At 38.5% G+C, this 20,440-nt stretch overlaps 1 protein-coding gene across 2 annotated transcripts in view; it reads left to right on the top strand.

Moving 5' to 3' along the window:
* Positions 1 to 5,229: 5,229 nt before the first annotated feature.
* EPM2A (EPM2A glucan phosphatase, laforin) overlaps positions 5,230 to 20,440 on the top strand; it is an 83,459-nt gene continuing 68,248 nt past the window's right edge. For both annotated transcript variants that reach the window (XM_012742761.3, XM_076002891.1), the window contains exon 1: positions 5,230 to 5,533. In XM_012742761.3, coding sequence (XP_012598215.1) covers positions 5,233 to 5,533 — 301 coding nt within the window. In that variant the 5' untranslated portion in view covers positions 5,230 to 5,232. The remainder of the gene's footprint in view (positions 5,534 to 20,440) is intronic.

Raw genomic sequence — 20,440 nt, forward strand, 5'->3', positions numbered from 1 at the left:
CTTGCTCTAAATTCAGCTTGTCTTCATAGCATCAAGAATCTGACCTGAAATGGATCTCATAAATAATCCTTTTTAATAAATACCATGATTCTTTGAAATGTAAAGAAATATTATGAACCCAACACAAGAAAAGATCTGGGACTAACACTGCTTAATACCTGGTAAAACTCTTCACATTGGCTTCTAAAATCTGTGTTTCCATTGTCAAGAAATGGGTATACAAAGCCACAAATGTTACAATTTCCTGTAGACTGAGATCAAATCTTCTCTAAATACCAAGATAGTTATGTTTTTATAGACTCGTTGATCAGTTTATATGGCCACTTGTGATTCATCTGTTCCACATTCCTAAGGATGAAGTTAGTTACAGGAAATAATTATAGGAAGTTCATTTTTATTAGGAGTTTATTAGGAGTTATAGGAAGTTCATTTTTATTTGGCTATGCGAGGTTTTTTCTGGTTCCACAGAAAGTGAAGAATTATTTTTTCTAGATCTGTAAAGAATGTTGATGGTATTTTGATGGGGATTGCATGGATTCTGTAGATCACTTTAAGTAATATTGACATTTTAATGATATTGATTCTACCAATCCATGATCAAATTAAAAAGTTTCTGCACAGCCAAGGAAATCATCAGTAGAGCAAATAGACAACCCACAGAGTGGGAGAAAATATTTGCTCTCTACACCTCTGATAAAGGTCTAATAACAAGAATTTATCTAGAACTTAAAAGAATTAACAAGAAAAAATCAAACAATCCCATCAAGAAATGGGCAACGGAAATGAACAGAAACTTCTCCAAAGAAGTTAAGAATAATGGCCTGCAAACATATAAAAAAATGCTCAACATCTCTAAGTATCAGAGAAATGCAAACCAAAACCACAATGAAATACCACCTAACCCCAGTAAGAATGGCCTATATCAAGAAATCCCAAAACAACAAATGCTGGCGAGGATGTGGAGAGACAGCAACACTCTTACACTGCTGGTGGGACTGCAAATTAGTACAACCTTTGTGGAAAAGAATTTGGAGATACCTCAAACAGCAAGAAATAGAAATACCATTTGACCCAGCAATAGCATTGTTGGGCATCTACCCAAAAGAGCATAAGACATTCTATTATAAAGACATCTGCTCCCGAATGTTTATCGCAGCACAATTCACTATTGCATGGTCATAGAAACAACCAAAGTGCCTGTCAATTCATGAGTGGATAATTAAAATGTGGTATATGCTCACAATGGAATATTACTCAATTCTAAGAAATGACAGTGAGCTAGCACCGTTTATGCTATTCTGGATTAAGCTTAAGCCCGTTATCCAAAGCAAGGCTACACAAGATATAGAAAATGGGCCCCACATCTACTCGCTATCAAATTGGTACTGACTGATTAAAACTATGGTTCTCAAATGGTGGTAATGTTCACCAGGGATTCGGGGGGTGGGGGGAGAGAGACCCACATTTTAGGGATGTGGCGAGCATTTTGGAGGGGAAGGGCATAACTCTAACCCTTCTTAGGGAGAGGCAAAGATATACAATGTAAATGTAAAATGTAAAAAACAAATGTAAAACAAATGTAAAATGTAAAAAAAAATGTGAAAAAAAACATAGAAAAAAACCCAACTTTTGATCGGGCTGTGGGCAGGCGGGAGGGGGGAGGAGGAGAAGGGTGTATACTTACATAATGTGTGTGGTGAACACCACCTGGGGATTGGACACGCTTGAATCTCTGGCACATGGGGGGAGGGAGGGGCAATATATGTAATCCTAACAATATTTGTACCCCCATAATATGATGAAATAAAAGGGGGAGGAAAGAAAATATAGAAGGGTCAAAGTGGTAACATGTCAATGTAAACAATAAGACAACTTATTAAGGAAGAGTGATTTTTGCTACCTGTTTTACCATTATTGCATCATTACTTTTTTATTGTGATATGAATCACATAATATAAAATTAACCATTAACTAGTAAAAAAAAGAGAATGGAGAAGATTAAAACTATACATTGAACAACACACCAGGAATAAATGAATTTACAGATGAAAAAAAAATAGAGCTGATGGAGAATAACATTTAAATATGCTGGGATTTAAATGCATTCTATAAAAGACAGAATTTCTCCCTGTCACCCTAGCTAGAATGCAGTGGCATTGTCATAACTCACTGCAATTTCAAACTCCTGGGTTCAACTGATCCTTTTGCCTCAGCCTCCTGAGCAGCTGGGTCTACATGCATGCACCACCACACCTAGTTAATATTTCTATTTTTTGTAGAGCTGGAGTCTTGCTCTTGCTCAGGCTGGTTTCACACTCCTGAACTCAAGCGATCCTCTGGCCTTGGCCTCCCAAGTGGTAGGATTATGGGTGTGAGCCACCACCGGGCCTGGCCTATAAAGGATTTTTCTTATCAGAATATGTATCTGTTGGATATATATTAGTTTTATATGTGTGTGTGTGTATATATATGTATATATAAGATATACATATATGTATTTATATGATATATATAATTTCCCCTTCAACCCTTGTAAGGTATGCTGAAAAATCAACTCACAATAAGGCAGATTAGTAAGAGAAAATTATCAAATTTATTTTAACATGTATACATGAGAATCCTCATAAAATGAAGATTCAACTACCCAACAGGATTCAGAAGCTTATATGTCTTTCTAGTAAAATGAGTTATGGGACAGAGGGAAAGAGGAATTCTGTTTAGGGGCAGTCAAAGATTACTAGGGAGGATGAATGGAGGGGGAACAAAGATGAACTGGTAAATAGTTTCTCTTGGAATGAAATGAGTCTGAGAGATGGGGCATTATCTTCTTAAAGAGTCTGCAGAGGTGGTCACATTCCTGGTCTCATAGGGAGAGGAAGAAAAGAACAATTGTTCTCCTAGGTGAGTCTGGATCTCAGGTAGATAGAGAAACTTCAAAGATTTTGGCAGAGAGAGTGGTGGTGGTGTTGTTGGTGGTGAAGGTCAGAGAACTTGAGGCTTCTTCAGTCAGTCCAGCATGTGGAAATGCTGTATTTTGGGATAAAAATATTTCTAATTTCCTTTATTATACATCTGTATATTTTTAACTATAAGCTGAGTGGATGCCTCTTAGCACCTGGCTCTGCCCATTCCTTGCTGCATGCTGTTTACTGGACCCTTCTGTGCCTCAATTTCTTCACATCTAAAAATGGTAATAACAATTATAGTTACTTCATAGGATTGGTGAGACAATTAAATATATAATATGAGTATGAAAACCATATGCATGTAATAAGGGCTGAGTGACTATTATCATGGTTAGTATATCCAAATGATTGACAGTCAAAGTATGACTGAGGATTTGAAATGTGTTCTTTAATCCATATTTCCGCAGTGTTCCTTCCAGTTGCATTTTATTTGGTGCACGATGCAGCCATCAAATTTGTACCATATTTAAATCCATGCCACGAAATAAGCTGTTACGTATTTTGTTCAGGGGCTTAAGGGGGAATTTCTTGCAAATGATTAGGTTAAAATGATTCAACCTTCTCGTGATGACAGAGGAAAGGAAATAACATTTGTTAAACAAATATATTGTTTGGCTTTTTCTGCTGTCGTTTTATCTACAGGAGGGGCAGAACTCATTTTGGAAGGGCCGGTGGGAACAACACCATTTGGAAAGTACACAACACAGGACAGACAGCAGAGCCCAACAAAGTCCTGAACTGTTAGCTCTCAGGTCCTGAAGAAACGAGAAGGTTCATTGGAATCTGGATTTCACTGTAGACAAACAGTCCTCTTTGCATGGCCAAATGACCATTATTTTCCTAAAATTATTCTAAGAATATCTTGTAACGTAAGTTTGAATAAACTGACTGACATGCCACTGTGATTTAATGTCTGACTTGCTACTGAATCAGCCGTGTTTGGCCAATCTATCTTCCCGTTTTTTCTAGATGTTTATCCTTAACCTTAGCAACCAACCAAACTTTGAGTGGAGTATCAATATTTAAGAGTGAAGTGTATTGTTAGAGACTGAGTTTGTGTAGTTTATATTTTTGTACTTCTTTCCGCTTTACTTCTGTTAGATATTTTGAATGCAGGACATTTTGGCTTTTCCCCCCATACTATTCATAAACTTCCAAATACTGCAAAACACATGCCTTTGTGTGTTTAATACACATGAGAGATTTGTGTTATCCTAAATGGTAGTGAATGTACAAACATAAGAACATGAGAGTAATTCTGTTAATGAATAAAAAATTAACAAAACAGTACATTCGTTTATCTTGTGGTGGTGGAAAATTGAAATCCCCTTCACCCTAAGATGTAAGTATTTTTCTTTTGGCCAGATAGCCACAACCCTGTGTTTCTCAACCCCAAAATGGTTTAAGCTGAAAAAATAGTGCTGACTTTTACTGAAAGCCAATTTTAAACAAAGAGTTTTTATTTTTATGCCACTTAAAATATTATAAAAGTCATACACTTATACTCACAGAATTACAGTTTTTGTTTTGACCTTGAAAAGCACTTGAAAGTATTTACTCCAAACTGATTTTACACATACTAAAAATATAGTAGTTTTGGAAAAAAGTAAGTGATTCTGGGTCTTTTCAGGCTGCAGACTGGAATAAGGCAAGGGAAAGGTATGAATGCTTTTGCATTAGCTCCTGGTCCTCAGCGACGCCTCTCTCACCAGATAACCTTTAGAGCTTGAAAGATCATTATTTCGTATCTCATTTTACAGAAAGAACTTGAGACCAGGGAGAGTAAGAGACCTGGTTGAGACCAGCAGCGCTGCAGAGAACGGGTCCAGGATCTTCTCCCAACTTCGCCATTTGGAGGCCGCTGTCTAGAGGCCATTCCTTTCTTTGGAACCTAATAAAGACAATTTCGAGTCTCTTGAAAAGATGACTGACAATCGAGGGGCTTGTGGGATTTCCTCCCGCTCCTAATCCGTTTTCTCGTCCTTTGCTCCTGCTCGCCGCGTCCCCAGTGACCCGAGTGGACCTCGGTCGCCCGCGGGGCTGCGGCGCGTAAGGACGCGGCTGGTGGCTCCGCCGCCCCCTCTCCGAGGCCACAAGGCCCGGCCTGCACGAGGCTCCCCAGCCGCGTGATGCAGCCTAAAAAGGGCGCAGAACCGCACGTGTCCCCGCGGGCACTTGGGGCCTCCCCCGCCGCCGCCCAATCGCCGCGGCCGCCCCGCGCTCGGGCCACCAGGAGACCCGGCCCGGGAGACGCGCCGCCGCCGCCATGCGGTTCCGGTTCGGGGTGGTGGTGCCGCCCGCCGTGGCGGGCGCCGGGCCGGAGCTGCTGGTCGTGGGGTCGCGGCCCGAGCTGGGGCGCTGGGAGCCGCGCGGGGCGGTGCGCCTGAGGCCGGCGGGCACCGCGGCGGGCGCGGGGGCGCTGGCGCTGCAGGAGCCGGGCCTGTGGCTCGGGGAGGTGGAGCTGGCGCCCGAGGAGGCGGCGCAGGACGGGGCGGAGCCGGGCCGCGTGGACACGTTCTGGTACAAGTTCCTGAAGCGGGAGCCGGGCGGAGAGCTCTCCTGGGAAGGTACTGGCAGCTGGCGCCTGCCCCGGGCGCGGAGCGGGCGCTCCGGCCCGCATCCCCGGCCTGGGCCTCGGCCTCGGCCTGGGCCGGGCCCCACAGGCCCCGCGGCGCGGTTCCCGGGCGCCCTGCCCACTCCCTCCGCGCGCCCCGGGCTGACCCGCCTCTGCCGGCCAAGCTGTCGCTGCCAGCCGCGCCTCCTCCTCCCTCCTGGTTGCCTGGATTTGAGCAGTGCCCTGGGAGCGCCTTCCCACCCCTTCCGTCGTTTGACCCTCCAACCTCGTTCCCACACAGCCAGTCCCAGTTTTTTTCCTACCATGCCAGCGTCGCGGGCCAGTTTCCTTCGTCTCCCACGCCCGGGGCCCCTTCGCCCTCCGCGGCCTCCCTGCGGGTCCCTCGGCTGCCTGCGCCCGCGGCTGGTGGCTTCGCGGCTCAACCCTGCCTTAATTGCTTTTCGTGCCCTCATTTTCTTGCCCTAGTTCACTAAGCAGTGATCCCGCCAGTGAAGTTAGCCTTTCCCCTAATTCTGGACTGCAACGTGCTAGTTATCGTATAGAATTCTTTTTCTTGATTTTGAGAATGAATTTTTGGAAAGACTTTTAAGTGTTTCCCTTTTTGGATTTTTTTCCATACCAGATATATGACAATTGAGTCATGACCTAATTTTTTTAAAATATGAAAACAATATATGCTGATTATAAAAAAAAGTAATAAAAGTAAAAAAAGTGAAAAAACCCCTCAAAACTTACAGCGTCTCCTCCACACAACACCTTAAGCATGCTGCTTGCACACATTATATACGTGCTGTGTGTATGTGTAATATGTAGTTTTACAGAAATTTGTATAATTTGTAATTCTGAATCTTGCTTTTTCTCATTTAGCAATATGTTGTGGGTAGCTTTCAGTGTCAGTACATAAAAGATATATTTTATTTTTACAATGACAACACAATATTGTGCCATCTACCAATGTGGGTTGTTATTAGGTATCAGTTTTCCTCTCAAATTGAAAGTCCATGGGCAGTTATCTCTGAGCATTTGGGAGTGTTTCTGTAGGGTGGATTCGAGGAAGCGAAATGATTAGGTCAAAATGTAATGTAACCATATTTTACATTTTAATAAGAACTTCCAAATTAGATCCTAAAAAGGTGATACCAGTGTCAACTCCTGCCCATAATGTGTGAATTGAGACAGCCCTTTCTTTAAATGAAATGTGCAAGGTGGAAGATTGGAGTGGATATGACTGAATAATTGTCTAAAGCCAATGAAACGAATGTCTCTTTAGGAGATCATATGAAAAAATTGTTCATTTAGCCCATAGTCATGTGGAAACAAAGAATCAGCAAAGAAGAAGAGTATGCTGGAATATGTTTATATATATCTTTTTTACTGTCTGGTAGCATTTAATTGTTTTTTTCTTTTACCATGCCAGAATTGAAAGGTACCCTCTTCAGTTTATCCTTTCTTTACAGGGTGGTACTATTATTATTAATAACAGTATTCTAGAATTACTTTTCATGATAAAATAATATCTGATAATTTAATTAAAATGGAAATGATACAAAACAGAAATCTTCCCTTTCCCTATCCCTCTATATTTTTAGCTTCTCTGATTCCTCCCAAACCTCTGGATAATTTGCTTATGTTGCTGTTTCTTAATTTATCATCTTTTTTTTAGTTTTTTAGTTTTTAGTTTTTAGTTTTTTTTGTTTTTAGTTTTTCTAATAGTTATATAAATTATATATAACATTTTTATTAAAATTAGGCAATAGCTTACTTACACACTTCCCTCCCTCTCCTTACTGTGGTTCATCATTACTTTTACATTATTAGGTTTCCTAATTGTTAGTTTGCTGTCTTGTTTTAGGTTAACAGATTGATTCTAAGAATTGTAAGTTAACAAAGAGCATTATGAAGGCCATGAAGCCACGTGTTTAAGAGCTAGTTTTTTGGAGCCAGGTTGTCTGGGTTCACCAATAAGCGTGGGACCTGGCGAGAGTCACTTAGCCTCACAGTGCTGTCATGGAAAAGATTAAACTGCCTAATAAATGAACTTCCTTCATTAGAATAGGATATATATTAAGAATTTAAAAGAAGATATATGTTAAGCGTCCATAATGGGTAGTTATTATGTTTACTATTATTATTAGGGAACCAAGTAGTGCGATTAGACTCATAAAAAAAGGAAGTAAAATTTTGTGACATGAAAACCATGCCTCTGGAAGACAAAAAATTCTCTTTTATTCACTATGAATCATGCTCGAATTTTACTTAAAATGTTACTAGAGTTTATTTTACTTCATATTTGGACTGTAATGTTCTTCTACAACTTATTTTAAAATTTCTTGTTAATTTCTTTTAAGCAAAGGATTACACTGATTTGCAAAATTTCCTAGCTTAATTACACTATTTGATGAATGCAAATGTGCAGATTGCTTCTTTTTATTTATTTGTACAAATTTATGGAGTACATATTTAATTTTGTTACATGCAGAGATTGTACTACAGTCAAGTTCAGGCTCTTTGGGTACCTATCACCCAAATCCCCCAGCACCCTCTCACCCTTCTGAGTCTCTGTTGTCTATCCTTCCACTCCCTACGTCCATGTGTACACATTTTTTAGCACCCACTTATGAGTTAGAATGTGATAGTTGACTTTCTGTCCTTGGTTTGTTTCACTTATAAATTGCTTATTTCTTGAAAACATTTTTTTTTCCTTAAAGAGTTAGGATTCTTGCTCTAATTGTTATTAATATAGCTTTCAGAGCACAGCTAAAAACCTTAAATTAAAAAAAAATGAACTCCTATGTTAGTTGCACTGTTTTGAATTCTCCATCTTCCTCTTTCTTGAATACATTCATCATTTTGTTGGATTGCATTCTTAAATAATTTTTAAGAAATAGTAAATGGGAGATAAAATATCTGAGTCCTTAAATTCCAGAAATGTCTTTGTTTTGTCCTCAGACTTGATTGAGCATTTGGTTGGTATGAATATTCTGGTCTTAATTTTCCCTTTGTGGGCTTAGCCTCAGTACTTTTTAGCACTGGTTGTGGCTGATACTTCTGATGTCAAACTAAACTCATTTCTCTGTAGACAATCTGCTTTTTCTTTCCCTTTGAAGCTTTTAATCTTTTCCTCATATTATTTTATCAGGATGCATCTTTCTTGTTTGTATCACTTGGTACTTGGTTGTCTCTTTTAACTCCAGGGATTATTTCCTTCAACTCAAGGAAATTTTCTATTATTTCTTTGAGTATTTCTTCCTCTCTATTTTGTATGTTTTTTTCCTTTAAAATGTCCGTTAGCTATAGCTTTTACCTTCTGCTTATGTATTGAGCATCTCTTAACTTTTCTGTCGTATTTTCTGTCTTTCGTGTTAGAATAGATTTCCCTAACTGTGTTTCCTGTTTGATTTTAAATAAAATTATTTGGTCCTTACACTGAATTTTTCACTTTTGAAATTCATATTTTTAATCTCCCAGATTATTTTGTTATTCTCTTCTATATTTTTCCAGAGCTGCTTGTTTTTTATTTATGGATATATTTATACTCAAACCTTTCTGAGGACGTTAAATAGAATTGGTTAAAAGTTGTTTTTGTCTTACATTAACTTGTTTTTTCCCTCTGCAATCAATTGCTTTTTCATGGTGTTGGTTTCTCTCTAATGTCTGGTAATCCTTAAATGCCATTCATTTTTGTGAATAAAGGATATGCTGATCAAGGCAGCTGTGTTGGTTTCCTGCTAAAGTTGTTTATGTTTATCCAAAATCTCCTTTAAGTGGGAGGACACTCGTTGTATACTGTGTCCTTTGGCAGATTTTGTGGAGGAGAACGTTTCCTTCCTCAAGGTGTGTGGCTGGGGAACTCAAGGTCTTTGTCATTATCAAAGTAAAAAGAACTTTACTGTAAGGTGGGATGTTTTAGTATATTTTATTCTTGAATGGAGTTGCCTTTTTCTTTCACCTCCAGGTGTATTGGGTGGGTCCACAGACATCTCAGAATCTGTTCTACCCAATCTCAAGTCCCAGCACCCACACTAGGACTCTTTGCAGGAAAACCTTTCCCTACTGTGTTTAGAGCAACTTATTTTATGTTGGTGATGGGATAGGGTGGAAGGAGGCAGGTGGGAATCTTTTCTTTCAACTTTTCTTCAGGCTGGCATGTGTTTGTTTCTTAAGTTTATTCTTTCATGTTGCTTTTCTAGAAGTCTTTCCTAACTATAACTATCTTCTTATTTTTTCTCATAGCACCTATTCCGTTTCTTTATACCTCTTATTGCAGTTCAAAGTCACCTCAGTTATGTTGGCTTGCATTCTTTAGTTGCAAGTAATAGAAACTGCATGTGAACCAGCCTAAAAAAAGAAAAAAATATTCATTCATATAACCAAACTGAAAAAAGCATGGAGTGCAGCCTCTTTCTCCTCATATGCTTACTAGTGCTCTTTCTCTTTCCCTCAGATTTTTTTTTTTTTTTTTTTTTTTAGGTCTTGGCTTTATTTTCTCAAGCCAGTTGACTCTGCCAAGCTAGACTTTCCCACAGGGAGCTCAGGCTTACATGCTTAAAGTCATAGAGAAAAAATACTGGGTGTCAGGTGCAGTGTCACACTGCCTTCTCTTAGCTTTTTCCTCAGGCAACAAAATGGCTGCTGCAGCTCTAGTTATCACATCTGCATTCAGTGGAATAAGGGAGGGGAGGGAAGGGTGGAGGCATCAGCCGCAGGTATCCCCTATTGTGTAGAAAGCAAATACTTTACTGGAGTATCCCTCTGTCCACACTTTTTCTGTTTACAATTAGCCAGGACTTTTGTGCTTGACTGCAAATGCAAATGTGACTGGTCCAGCACATTGCTGCCCTGAAAGAAAACAGGGTTCTGATTACCAAGAAGAATGAAAAGAGTGGATTTTGGGAAGGCCATTAACAATGTTTGCTACATTTAGAAACAAAAGACACCATGCACATTATTTATTTATTTGATTTATGTCTTCCCACCAGACTTGGAGCTCTATAAGGTAGGGACTATGGGTATTTTGTTTCATATCTTACAATTATAGTTGAGGCATGGTAGCTGTTCTATAAATATTAGTTGAATGACTAAAGCACAGAACAGAAAGAGAGGAAGGTTTTTTATTGTGTCTATAATGTGCTGATTACTTCTTTAGTCCTTTCAACTACGTTACCCTTTGTCCTCACACCACCACCACAGATACTCATTTCTGTGTTATACAAATGAGAAGAGTGAGGCTTTTTGGAGGGTATAATATGCTGTTAATTCTATCCAGTGAAATTTTCTTTTCAGATACTATGTTTTCATCTCCAGAAGTTTCATTCAGTGTTTTTGCATCTTTTCCTTCTGTTCTCATTTAGTTTATGTCTTTCTGTAAATTCTTGACTATATAGAATAGATAGGGAGAGTCCTTGTCTTATAGTTACCTTGTATCTGTCCTATTTGAGCATGGTTTCTAACAGATATTGATAATATTTTGCTTCTTTTGATGCCTTTTTTTGGGCAATATAGCTTAGCTTTATTTGTAGATTTTTAAACATATGTTGGATCATATATATGTATTGTTAAAAATAAACTGTTTATTCAGAAGAGTTTTAGATTTACAGAGAAGTTGCAAAGATAGTACAGAGAGTTCCCATATACTCCTTACCCCGTTTTTTTCTATTGTTAACATTTAATATTAGTATGGTACACTTGTGAAAATTAAGGAACCGATATTGACACGTGATTGTTAACTAGGGTCCGTCCTTCATTCAGATTATTATTATTTTTTTAAACGTAACATACTTTTTCTCTTCCAAGACCTCATCCATATTATCACATTACACTTAGTCCTTATGGCTGTGATGGTGTCTCAGACTTTGCTTGTTTCTGGGATGACCTTGACAGTTTTGAAGAGTACTCATCAGGTGTATTGTAGAATGGTCATCAGTTGGGATTTTTCTGGTGTTTTTCTCATGATTAGACTGAGATTATAGGTTTTGGGGAAGAAGACCCTAGAGGTAAAGTGCTTTTCTTATCACAACACATCAAGAGTCTATACTATGCACATAACTTACCATGGTTAATGTTGACCTTGATCACATGGCTTGGGGTAGTGTTTCATAGTTTTCTCTGCTGTAAAGTTACTCATTTTTCTCTGTTTCCATACTGTACTCTTTGGAAAGAAGTCACTATAGCTCACATTTAAAAAATGAAGAATTATGCTCCACCTCCCTGTGGGCAAAATATCTACACAAATTATTCAAAATTCATTTGCATGAGGGATTTGTCTCTTCTCCCTTATTTATTCAATGATTTTTTATATCAGTATAGATTCATGGATATTGTTTCATATGTTGGCTTATAATCTCTGATTGCTTTGTTTGTTCAATTGTTCCATGTTAGGCCATTGAGAGCTCTTTCAATGGCTCCTACATCTCTTTGATATCTCCCCGTCACTGTGTGTATGGTTTTTAGGTTTGTTGGTTTTGAGCACTTCCTTACTTTCTGGCACTGCAAGGTGCTTGGGACCATCTTTTGTATTTTCTGCACCCCTACTAAAATCAGACATTTCTCCAGGAAGCGTGGTTTTGTTTTATTGTAGCATGGTATTCAAAACCAAGATCTGGGCACTGACTGTGCTCCTTGCTTCTGGGACATTGTTGCCTGTAGGCTCTCCTAGCTAACACAACAAAGAAGTATATTAATTAACTTGTGTATGTATATGGGAACAGATGCATTCTTTGTAATGTAAAGTTCTATGGGTTTTGGCAAATAAGTAGCATCCTATAGCTCCTATTATAGTATCATATACACTAGTTTCACCTCCCTAAAAAATCTCCTGTCTTTTATCTACTCAACTCTGCCCCCTCCCCAAGTCCCTAGCAACTACTGATCTGTTTATTATCTCTATAATTTTGCCTCCACAATGTCATATAATTAGAATCATACACCTTTTTCAGACTGGCTCTTTCATTTAGCAATATGCAGGTTGTTTCCTTCTGAGGGTAGTGATGGAAGAGTCTGTTCCAGGCCTGTTTCTTTAGTTTATAGATGACCATCTTCTCCCTGTATCTTCATGTCATCTTCTCTCTGTGTCTCTTTTTAAAAAAAATTTTTTCCCTCTTTGCTCCTTGAAGGATATTGAACCTTCTGTGTGTCTTGTATCCAAATTTCTTCTTACAAGGGCACTAGTTCTCACATTTGATTAGGGCCCAAACTGATGACCTTATTTTGACTTGATTAACTCTGTAAAGCCCCTATTTTCAAATAAGGTTTCATTCTGAGGAACTGGGAGTTAGGACTCAACATATGAATGTTGGTTGACCCAATTAAATCCATAACAGATAGTCTTTTCCAGTAAGTCTTTTCCATTTCATTCATCAGATTCCAGGTATCATGATTTAGCACTTTCCCTTTCATGCCACATCACCTCTGCTAGACACGGCGTGGAAATTTGGTGAGTGAATTTTAATATTCCGTATACAGACTCTAAGCTCTGGGACTTCACAGGTGAGAAGTTTCCGGTGGCTATATAACATATGGGATATCTCTGGTGTTATCAGTGAGAAGGAAATTAGGAGAGAAAATGCAAAAGAAATGGAGAGGTGAGTTGAGACTCTATTTACTCCAATTGAACATTCATTTAATTTATTGCTTTGGCCAAAATGAGCCCAAGTTTTGAGAAGATTATGAAGAAGTGCATTCAAATTAAAATGAAAAAGCATCCCCCACTTAGATCAGACCACAGTCTCCCATATATTCCATATTATTACATATAAAATAAATTTTTCCAGACTAAAATAATTTAGGAGTAGAATTTACTGCAGTTTCTCATTCTGTCTCCCCTAATACCAGATCTTCCATCATTTGCTAGCATTGGTGGGAGATGAAATGACAAGGCTTGTTACTTTTAGATGACTTGTTCATGTTCCCTAGAAGTAGAATGGAGGTTGTAATTTTAGAGCAAAGTAAGAGAGTACTGTTGCATGCTCACAGGATAGGAAGGAAAAAAAGTTTGGAACTGTTTTTTTTTTTTTTTTAAATTATTTTCCCCAAAGTGGTAGAACAACTACATTTTCATGAAATGTTCTTTGGTGACCCTACAGAAGCAAAAATAATAATTTGGATAAAGCATTACCTTGATCCAGTTAGAGAAATAAAATGCATCTGATGGGTATTTTTTCTTTGAGTAAAGACAGTGCTCATGTGTTTGGGATGTGAGAGTGAATGGGGAAAAGATATATGAATTGTGTTGGCAGAAACCCAGTGAATAGATAGCTTAATAAGAAGAGCGAAGTCTGATGAGATTTTAACTTCCTGTGAAAGAGACAGAGTGAGGCTGGCAGGTCAGGTCTGGCTGGGTGTGAGAGATGGTTCTATGTCTTGGTGCCAGGACTTCTGTTTTAGTAAGCACGCTCACGTGTTTTATTATTCCAACACCATCACCAATTTGATTTTTACTCTCTGGAATATTTTCCGTTTTCTACTCTGGTGCTGGGGTCCTGAGCTGGGTCTAGCTCGCTCAGGTCTGCAGTGCGGCCAGTATATATAGGAGTGAGAAGCTTAGCATTTTCAATTCCATAACCTTCATGTTTTTAAATGGTAAATCATAATGCCACATTAACATAGAGTTTTATCCTGTATTTTAGCTAATTAAAACCCTGGAGAATTAGGGGAATGATTATTATGAAATTATTTTCTTTTTAAGTTTGGTCGTAAAAGGCACAATACTGTTTCTGTGTGTAAACAGAAATTCCTGATTTGATCTGTTACTGCCAAAATTTCTGAATGTTGTATGTGTAGATTTTATGAACCCTTTGTACCTTTGGAAAAAGTTAACATTTAAATTCATGTCTTTTGCCATAAAATACCAATCTATTACCATTTCCATTGATTGAAATCAGTAAAAGTCCATTATTTGTTGAGTAAGACCATCATTGTCCAGCATAATTCCAGAGCTGGAATAATTTGGACTCCCACACATAGAAAACATTTGGGGGTTACACTGTTAGCTCCATTATCTCAGATTTAGAACTATTCTAAATATCACCCATTGAATTTGGAGGTAAAAATCGTTCTGAATGTTGTGCAAGAAGACATTGGTTATAGGTGTTGCTTTAACACTTACCAGTTCAGAATAATGACAAGAAAGAATTGAGTTAAGGTGTATGAATATTCTTTGTAACTGGAAGTAAAATTATTTTATATAAAAATATTGACTGAATATTCTGTCATTGGTTTATTTGTGTTTATTAGTTTTTGGTGATCTCTTATATTTTCTCTGCAATGAAAGAGTATCCCATAAAAGATATGTTTATTTAAAAAGTATTTCACCCCAGAGATGTGTATACTTTTTTTTTTTTGCAAAGACTTCAATCTTTACTTAGTCTGTTTAGAAATTTGAATGTGAAATTTTCACCTGATAATGTGGTCTTTTGATTGTGGTTGAAGAGGTTCTATTATTTTTCAGATATGTACTTAGAATTCATTAGTGAATCAGTCTCATTAGAGGTGAGGAATTCAGAGACACATTAATCCAAATCAAACATAAAACAACACCAAAAACTCTTTGAGATATTCTGATATTACAAAGGAAAAAAATGTCATAAAAATAAAAATTCATTAACTTCATTAAACTTCAAATTTTAGTAGTGTTTGTTTATAACCCGATTTTGGTATTAGCCATTGAGAAAGGATCTCCATTACTTTGTCCCTTCAATTAGAAAAAAAAAAAAAAATCAGAATCAGTATTTGATTCATTTATTCAACTCATTTAACAAATAACTTTGAGGCTCAGTTATACAACTGGAGTTGTGATAGGTGCTGGGATACAACAGAAAAAATTCACAGCCCTTGGAGACTTATTCTCTAGTTGAGGAAAAAAAAGGATTACAATCAAGTAAGGACTAAAACAGAAGTCTGAAAAATCTAACAGTGTAGTAGTGCAAGAAGTTCTTTTCGGTGGGCACTCAGGAAGGAGAGAGGAGTTGGGAAGGCTTTATAGAGGGGATAGTATTTTGAACTTGGTACTTAATGAAGAATAGGATTGTCCCTCACTTATTTTCTTTCTGTAATTATGGGAATAGGAACAACAAAATTATTTTAAATCTCTGATCCGAATCCAAGAAGAAATGGGTGCTCTGACTTTATCCTCTGTGAGAGTCATGGGAAAGGCTGGTTTTATTAAAGTGACAAGGAAAGAGCCAAAGTCACAGAGTTTCAAAGGCGGTTAAGCCTTTTGTGGGGGGCTCCTGGGAGTGTTGTGGTGAGGTGGGTGAGCATAGGAACACACCGAGCCAGCAGACTGCGGCAGAGTCAGCTGGCGAAGAGGTGGGGGGGCGGGGCAGTCGCCCTGGGGTGGGGCCTTCTTACTTGAGGCCTGGAGGACTTGGGTGGGCCAGCCTCTCTTGCAGCATTGCTTATCTCGAGCCATCTCTATTGGTATCTTTTCCTTGAAATGTCAAACATCAAGTACCTTTCTAGTGAATTTTCTAGGCACACCAGAGTGATTCCCTAGTCTGGCTGTGCATTCGGATCACCTGGGGGGCTTTTTAAATGGACAGATTCTTGGGCCAGTCACAGACCTACAGAATCTTCGTGGGTGGACTCTGGGAATCCAGTTTTTTAAATAACAATTTTATTGAGACATAATTCACATACCATAAAATTCACCCTCTTAAAGCTTACAGTTCAGTGGATTTTTAGTACAGCTGGGTTTCCCTTTCTGTGGGTTTCACATCCATAGATTCAACCAAACTCAGATTGAAAATATTCAGAAAAAAAAAAATCTATAAAGTTTCCAATAGCAAAACTTGAATTTGCTCTGCCTATAGAGTGCTACATTGATTCCACTTGAATAAAGTGATGTGCAGGCATTATAATACTATGTATTATAATATTAGGTATTATAAGTAACCTAGAGATGATTTAAAGTACAGCAGATCCTCAAATAATGCCTTTCCTTCAACATTGTTTCCTTAAAACGTTGGTGAGAAAAAAAAAAAAAGAAAAGAATCGATCAGGCTAAGATCCCTATCTGTGTGGAGTCAGTAGTTGTCTCCGTGGCTGCGTGGGTTTTCTCCGGATGATCAAGTGTCCTCCTACATCCCAAGCTGTGGCCATAAGGTTCATCTGTGTGTCTCCATGGTCCCAGTGTGAGTGAGTGAGTGTGAGTGTATCCTGGCCACCTGCCACCAGAACTGGAATGAGAGGGTTGGAAAATGAATGAATGAGTACAAATGAGTTTAAAATAAAAATTACTAAAGTCTATGATAATCGTCCAAACATACAATAAACGATGCGGTCCAAAAGAGCTCAGCCAGCTGCTGTGTTTGCGATGGGTTTGGAGTGGCATGGTGGGAGGAGGCGTCCTCATAGTTTGATTTGCAAACATTTGTTCCTTGATTTAACCCACCATTAGGATGACTGCCCTCACTCGCTGATTCACCAGAAATTGGGTAAATAATTATCTTATTTGCTTTTATTAATCTTAAATGTATGTATAGCTCACATTTACTTCAGTGTTTAATATTACAAGAATTTTGGTCTTTATCTAGAAGCTTGGTGATGCTTTTGTGACCTATGCCTCAGGAACTTCACTCTTGTTTATATGACTCAGTCTATGGTAAAATCGGTTTGTTATATGTCATTTCACTTTAAGGTCACAGTTTCCAAGAACTTATGAATGACCTTAAGTGAGGACTTGCTGGGCACAGGAGGATGTGTGCAGGTTATAAGCTAATATTATACCACTTTATATCTGGGACTTGAACATTTGCAGATTTAGGTATTTGCAGGGAGTCCTGAGACCAATCCCTGATGGATAACAAGGACAACTGTATATTCATAAAGTTTTGTAACCATCAACATGGATTCTATAACATTTTTGCCATTGTAAAAGAAATCCTGTGCTCATAACCAGTTAGCCCCTATCTCTCCCCCTCCCCCCGACAAATACTAATGTAATTCTGTCTCTGTGGATTTGCCTGTTCTGGCTATTTCATACAAATGGAATTGAACACCATGTGGCCCATTATAACTGGCTTTTTCACTAATTGTAATGTTTTCAGGGTTTATACATGTTGTAGCATATCTCGTAATTTCATTCACTTTTATTTGCTGAGTAATATTCTGTTGTATGAGTGTACCACATTTTGTTTATTCATTCATTAGTTGATGGATATAATGAGTTGTTTTCACTCTTTTAATAATGATGCTATGAATATTTGTGTACAAACTTTTCTGTGGACATGTTTTTACTTTATTTGAGTATATACTTACCCAGAAGTGGAATGGCTGAGTCATATGGTAATTCTATATTTAACTTTTTGAAGAACTGCCAAGTTTTTCCAAAGTGACTGCACCATTTTTCATTCTTTTTTTTTTTTTTAAATCTTTTTTTTTTTATTTTTTTTATTTTTTTTAATTATTTTTTTTATTTTGGTATATTATGGGGGTACAGATTTTAAGGTTTCAATAAATGCCCATTTCCCCCCTCCCCCTAAAAGTCTGAGTCTCCATCATGACCATCCCCCAGATGGTGCACATCTCACTCACTATGTATGTATATACCCGCCTCCCTCCCCCCTCCCACCTGCCCAATACCCTATTACTGTAGCACCTATGTGTCCACTTAGGTGCTACTCAGTTAATACCAGTTTGCTGGAGAATATATCTGGTGCTTGTTTTTCCATTCTTGGGATACTTCACTTAGTAGTATGGGTTCCAGCTCTAACCAGGAAAATATAAGGTGTGCTATATCACCATTGTTTCTTAGAGCTGAATAGTACTCCATGGTGTACATATACCACATTTTATTAATCCATTCTTTGATTGATGGGCACTTGGGCTGTTTCCACAGCCTTGCAATTATGAATTGTGCTGCTATAAACATTCGAGTGCAGGTGTCTTTTTTGTAGAGTGTCACTGGATCATTTGGGTAGATGCCCAGCAATGGGATTGCTGGATCAAATGGTAGATTCACTTGTATCGCTTTAAGGTATCTCCATATTGCTTTCCACAGAGGTTGAACTAGTTTGCAGTCCCACCAGCAGTGTAGGAGTGTTCCTCTCTCTCCGCAACCACGCCAGCATTTATTGTTTGGAGATTTTTTGATAAAGGCCATTCTCACTGGGGTTAAGTGATATCTCATTGTGGTTTTGATTTGCATTTCCCTGATGATTAGAGATGTTGAGCATTTCTTCATATGTTTGTTGGCCATTCTTCTGTCTTCTTTAGAAAAATTTCTGTTCAAGTCCTTTGCCCACTTTTTAATGGGGTTATTTGATTTTTTCTTCCTAATTTTCGTGAGTTCTAAGTATATTCTAGTTATCAGTCCCTTATCGGATGCATAGGATGCAAAAATTTTCTCCCATTCTGTAGGTTGTCTGTTTACTTTCATGACTATTTCTTTGGCTGTGCAGAAGCTTTGTAGTTTGATCATGTCCCATTTATTTATTTTTGTTGCTGCTGTGATTGCCTTTGGGGTCTTCTTCATAAACTCTTTGCCCAGGCCGATGTCTAGGAGAGTGTTTCCAACTTTTTCCTCTAGAGTTCTAATAGTTTCATATCTTAGGTTTAAGTCTGTTATCCAGCGTGAGTTGGTTTTTGTGAGAGGTGAAAGGTGTGGGTCCTGTTTTAGCCTTCTACAGGTGGCTATCCAGTTTTCCCAGCACCATTTATTGAAGAGGGATTCTTTTCCCCAGCGTATGTTTTTGTCTGCTTTGTCAAAGATGAGATGGCTATATGAGGATGGTTTTATATCAGGATTCTCACATCTGTTCCACTGGTCAATATTCCTGTTTTTGTGCCAATACCATATTGTTTTAATTACTACAGCTTTGTAGTATAGTTTGATATCTGGCATATTAATGCCTCCCATTTTGTTTTTGTTGCCTAGAATTGCTCTTGATATTCGGGGTCTTCTTTGGTTCCATACGAAGCGTAAAAGTATTTTTTCTATATCTGTGAAGAATGCTGATGGGATTTTAATAGGTATTGCATTGAATCTGTAGATCAGTTTGGGTAGTATAGACATTTTGATGATATTGAGTCTGCCGATCCACGAGCATGGTATGGATTTCCATCTGTTTACATCCTCTACCATTTTTCATTCTTGCCAGCAGTGTATGCATGTCAATTTCTCCATATTCTTGTCAACACTTGTTATTGTGTGTATTTTTTATTTTACCCATTCTAGGGGTTGTGAAATGTATCTCATTGTGGTTTTGACTTGCATTTCCCTAATGACTGGTGATGCTGAGAACTTTTTCATGTGCTTCTTGACCATAGGTCAACAAGGAAGATACACATTTGTGTGAATATCTTCTTTGGAGAAAAGTCTATTCAAATCCTTTGCCCATTGCCCAGCCGGCGACGTGCGGCACCTGGAGTTAGGGGGCGAGGCTGAGAAATGAAGAGACAACAAAAAGATGGGGACAGGAGGACGGAGTCCTTGGTGACTGCCGTGCCTCGTTTATTTCAGTTGCTATATTTATACAGATAAGAACAAAGGAGAAGCGAAATGCATTGGAATAGGTGGTACATGTCTTCATTAAACCAGAAAATAAAACAGTTCTTGTTTCTTTCAACCTTACATCACTTTGATAGCCCTTTCCCTTGCTTAAGCAGTTTTCTAATCTACAACTTAACCTTTTTCTGCTATCAAAAAAGCTACAAATAGTCAACTATGATCACTCAGACAGTTCAAGGAAAAGAGCACCCAAGCATAATTAACAATTCTGGGAAAGGAATGTGCAGGGCCTGGGGAGGGGGGGTATAAGCTACGAGGGCTGTGTGCACAGGATTACTTCAGTGACCTTCTATAACTGCTACTGCTATCTCCAGCACCCTCCGTGAGCTAGAGAAAGGCCAAGAATGTCAGAGCTCTGAGTTAAGGCGCCGGGTGCTATGTCTCAAGGACCCC

This window comes from Microcebus murinus, chromosome 5 (genome assembly GCF_040939455.1).
Source record: "Microcebus murinus isolate Inina chromosome 5, M.murinus_Inina_mat1.0, whole genome shotgun sequence".
NCBI classification, from domain to species: Eukaryota; Metazoa; Chordata; class Mammalia; order Primates; family Cheirogaleidae; genus Microcebus; species Microcebus murinus.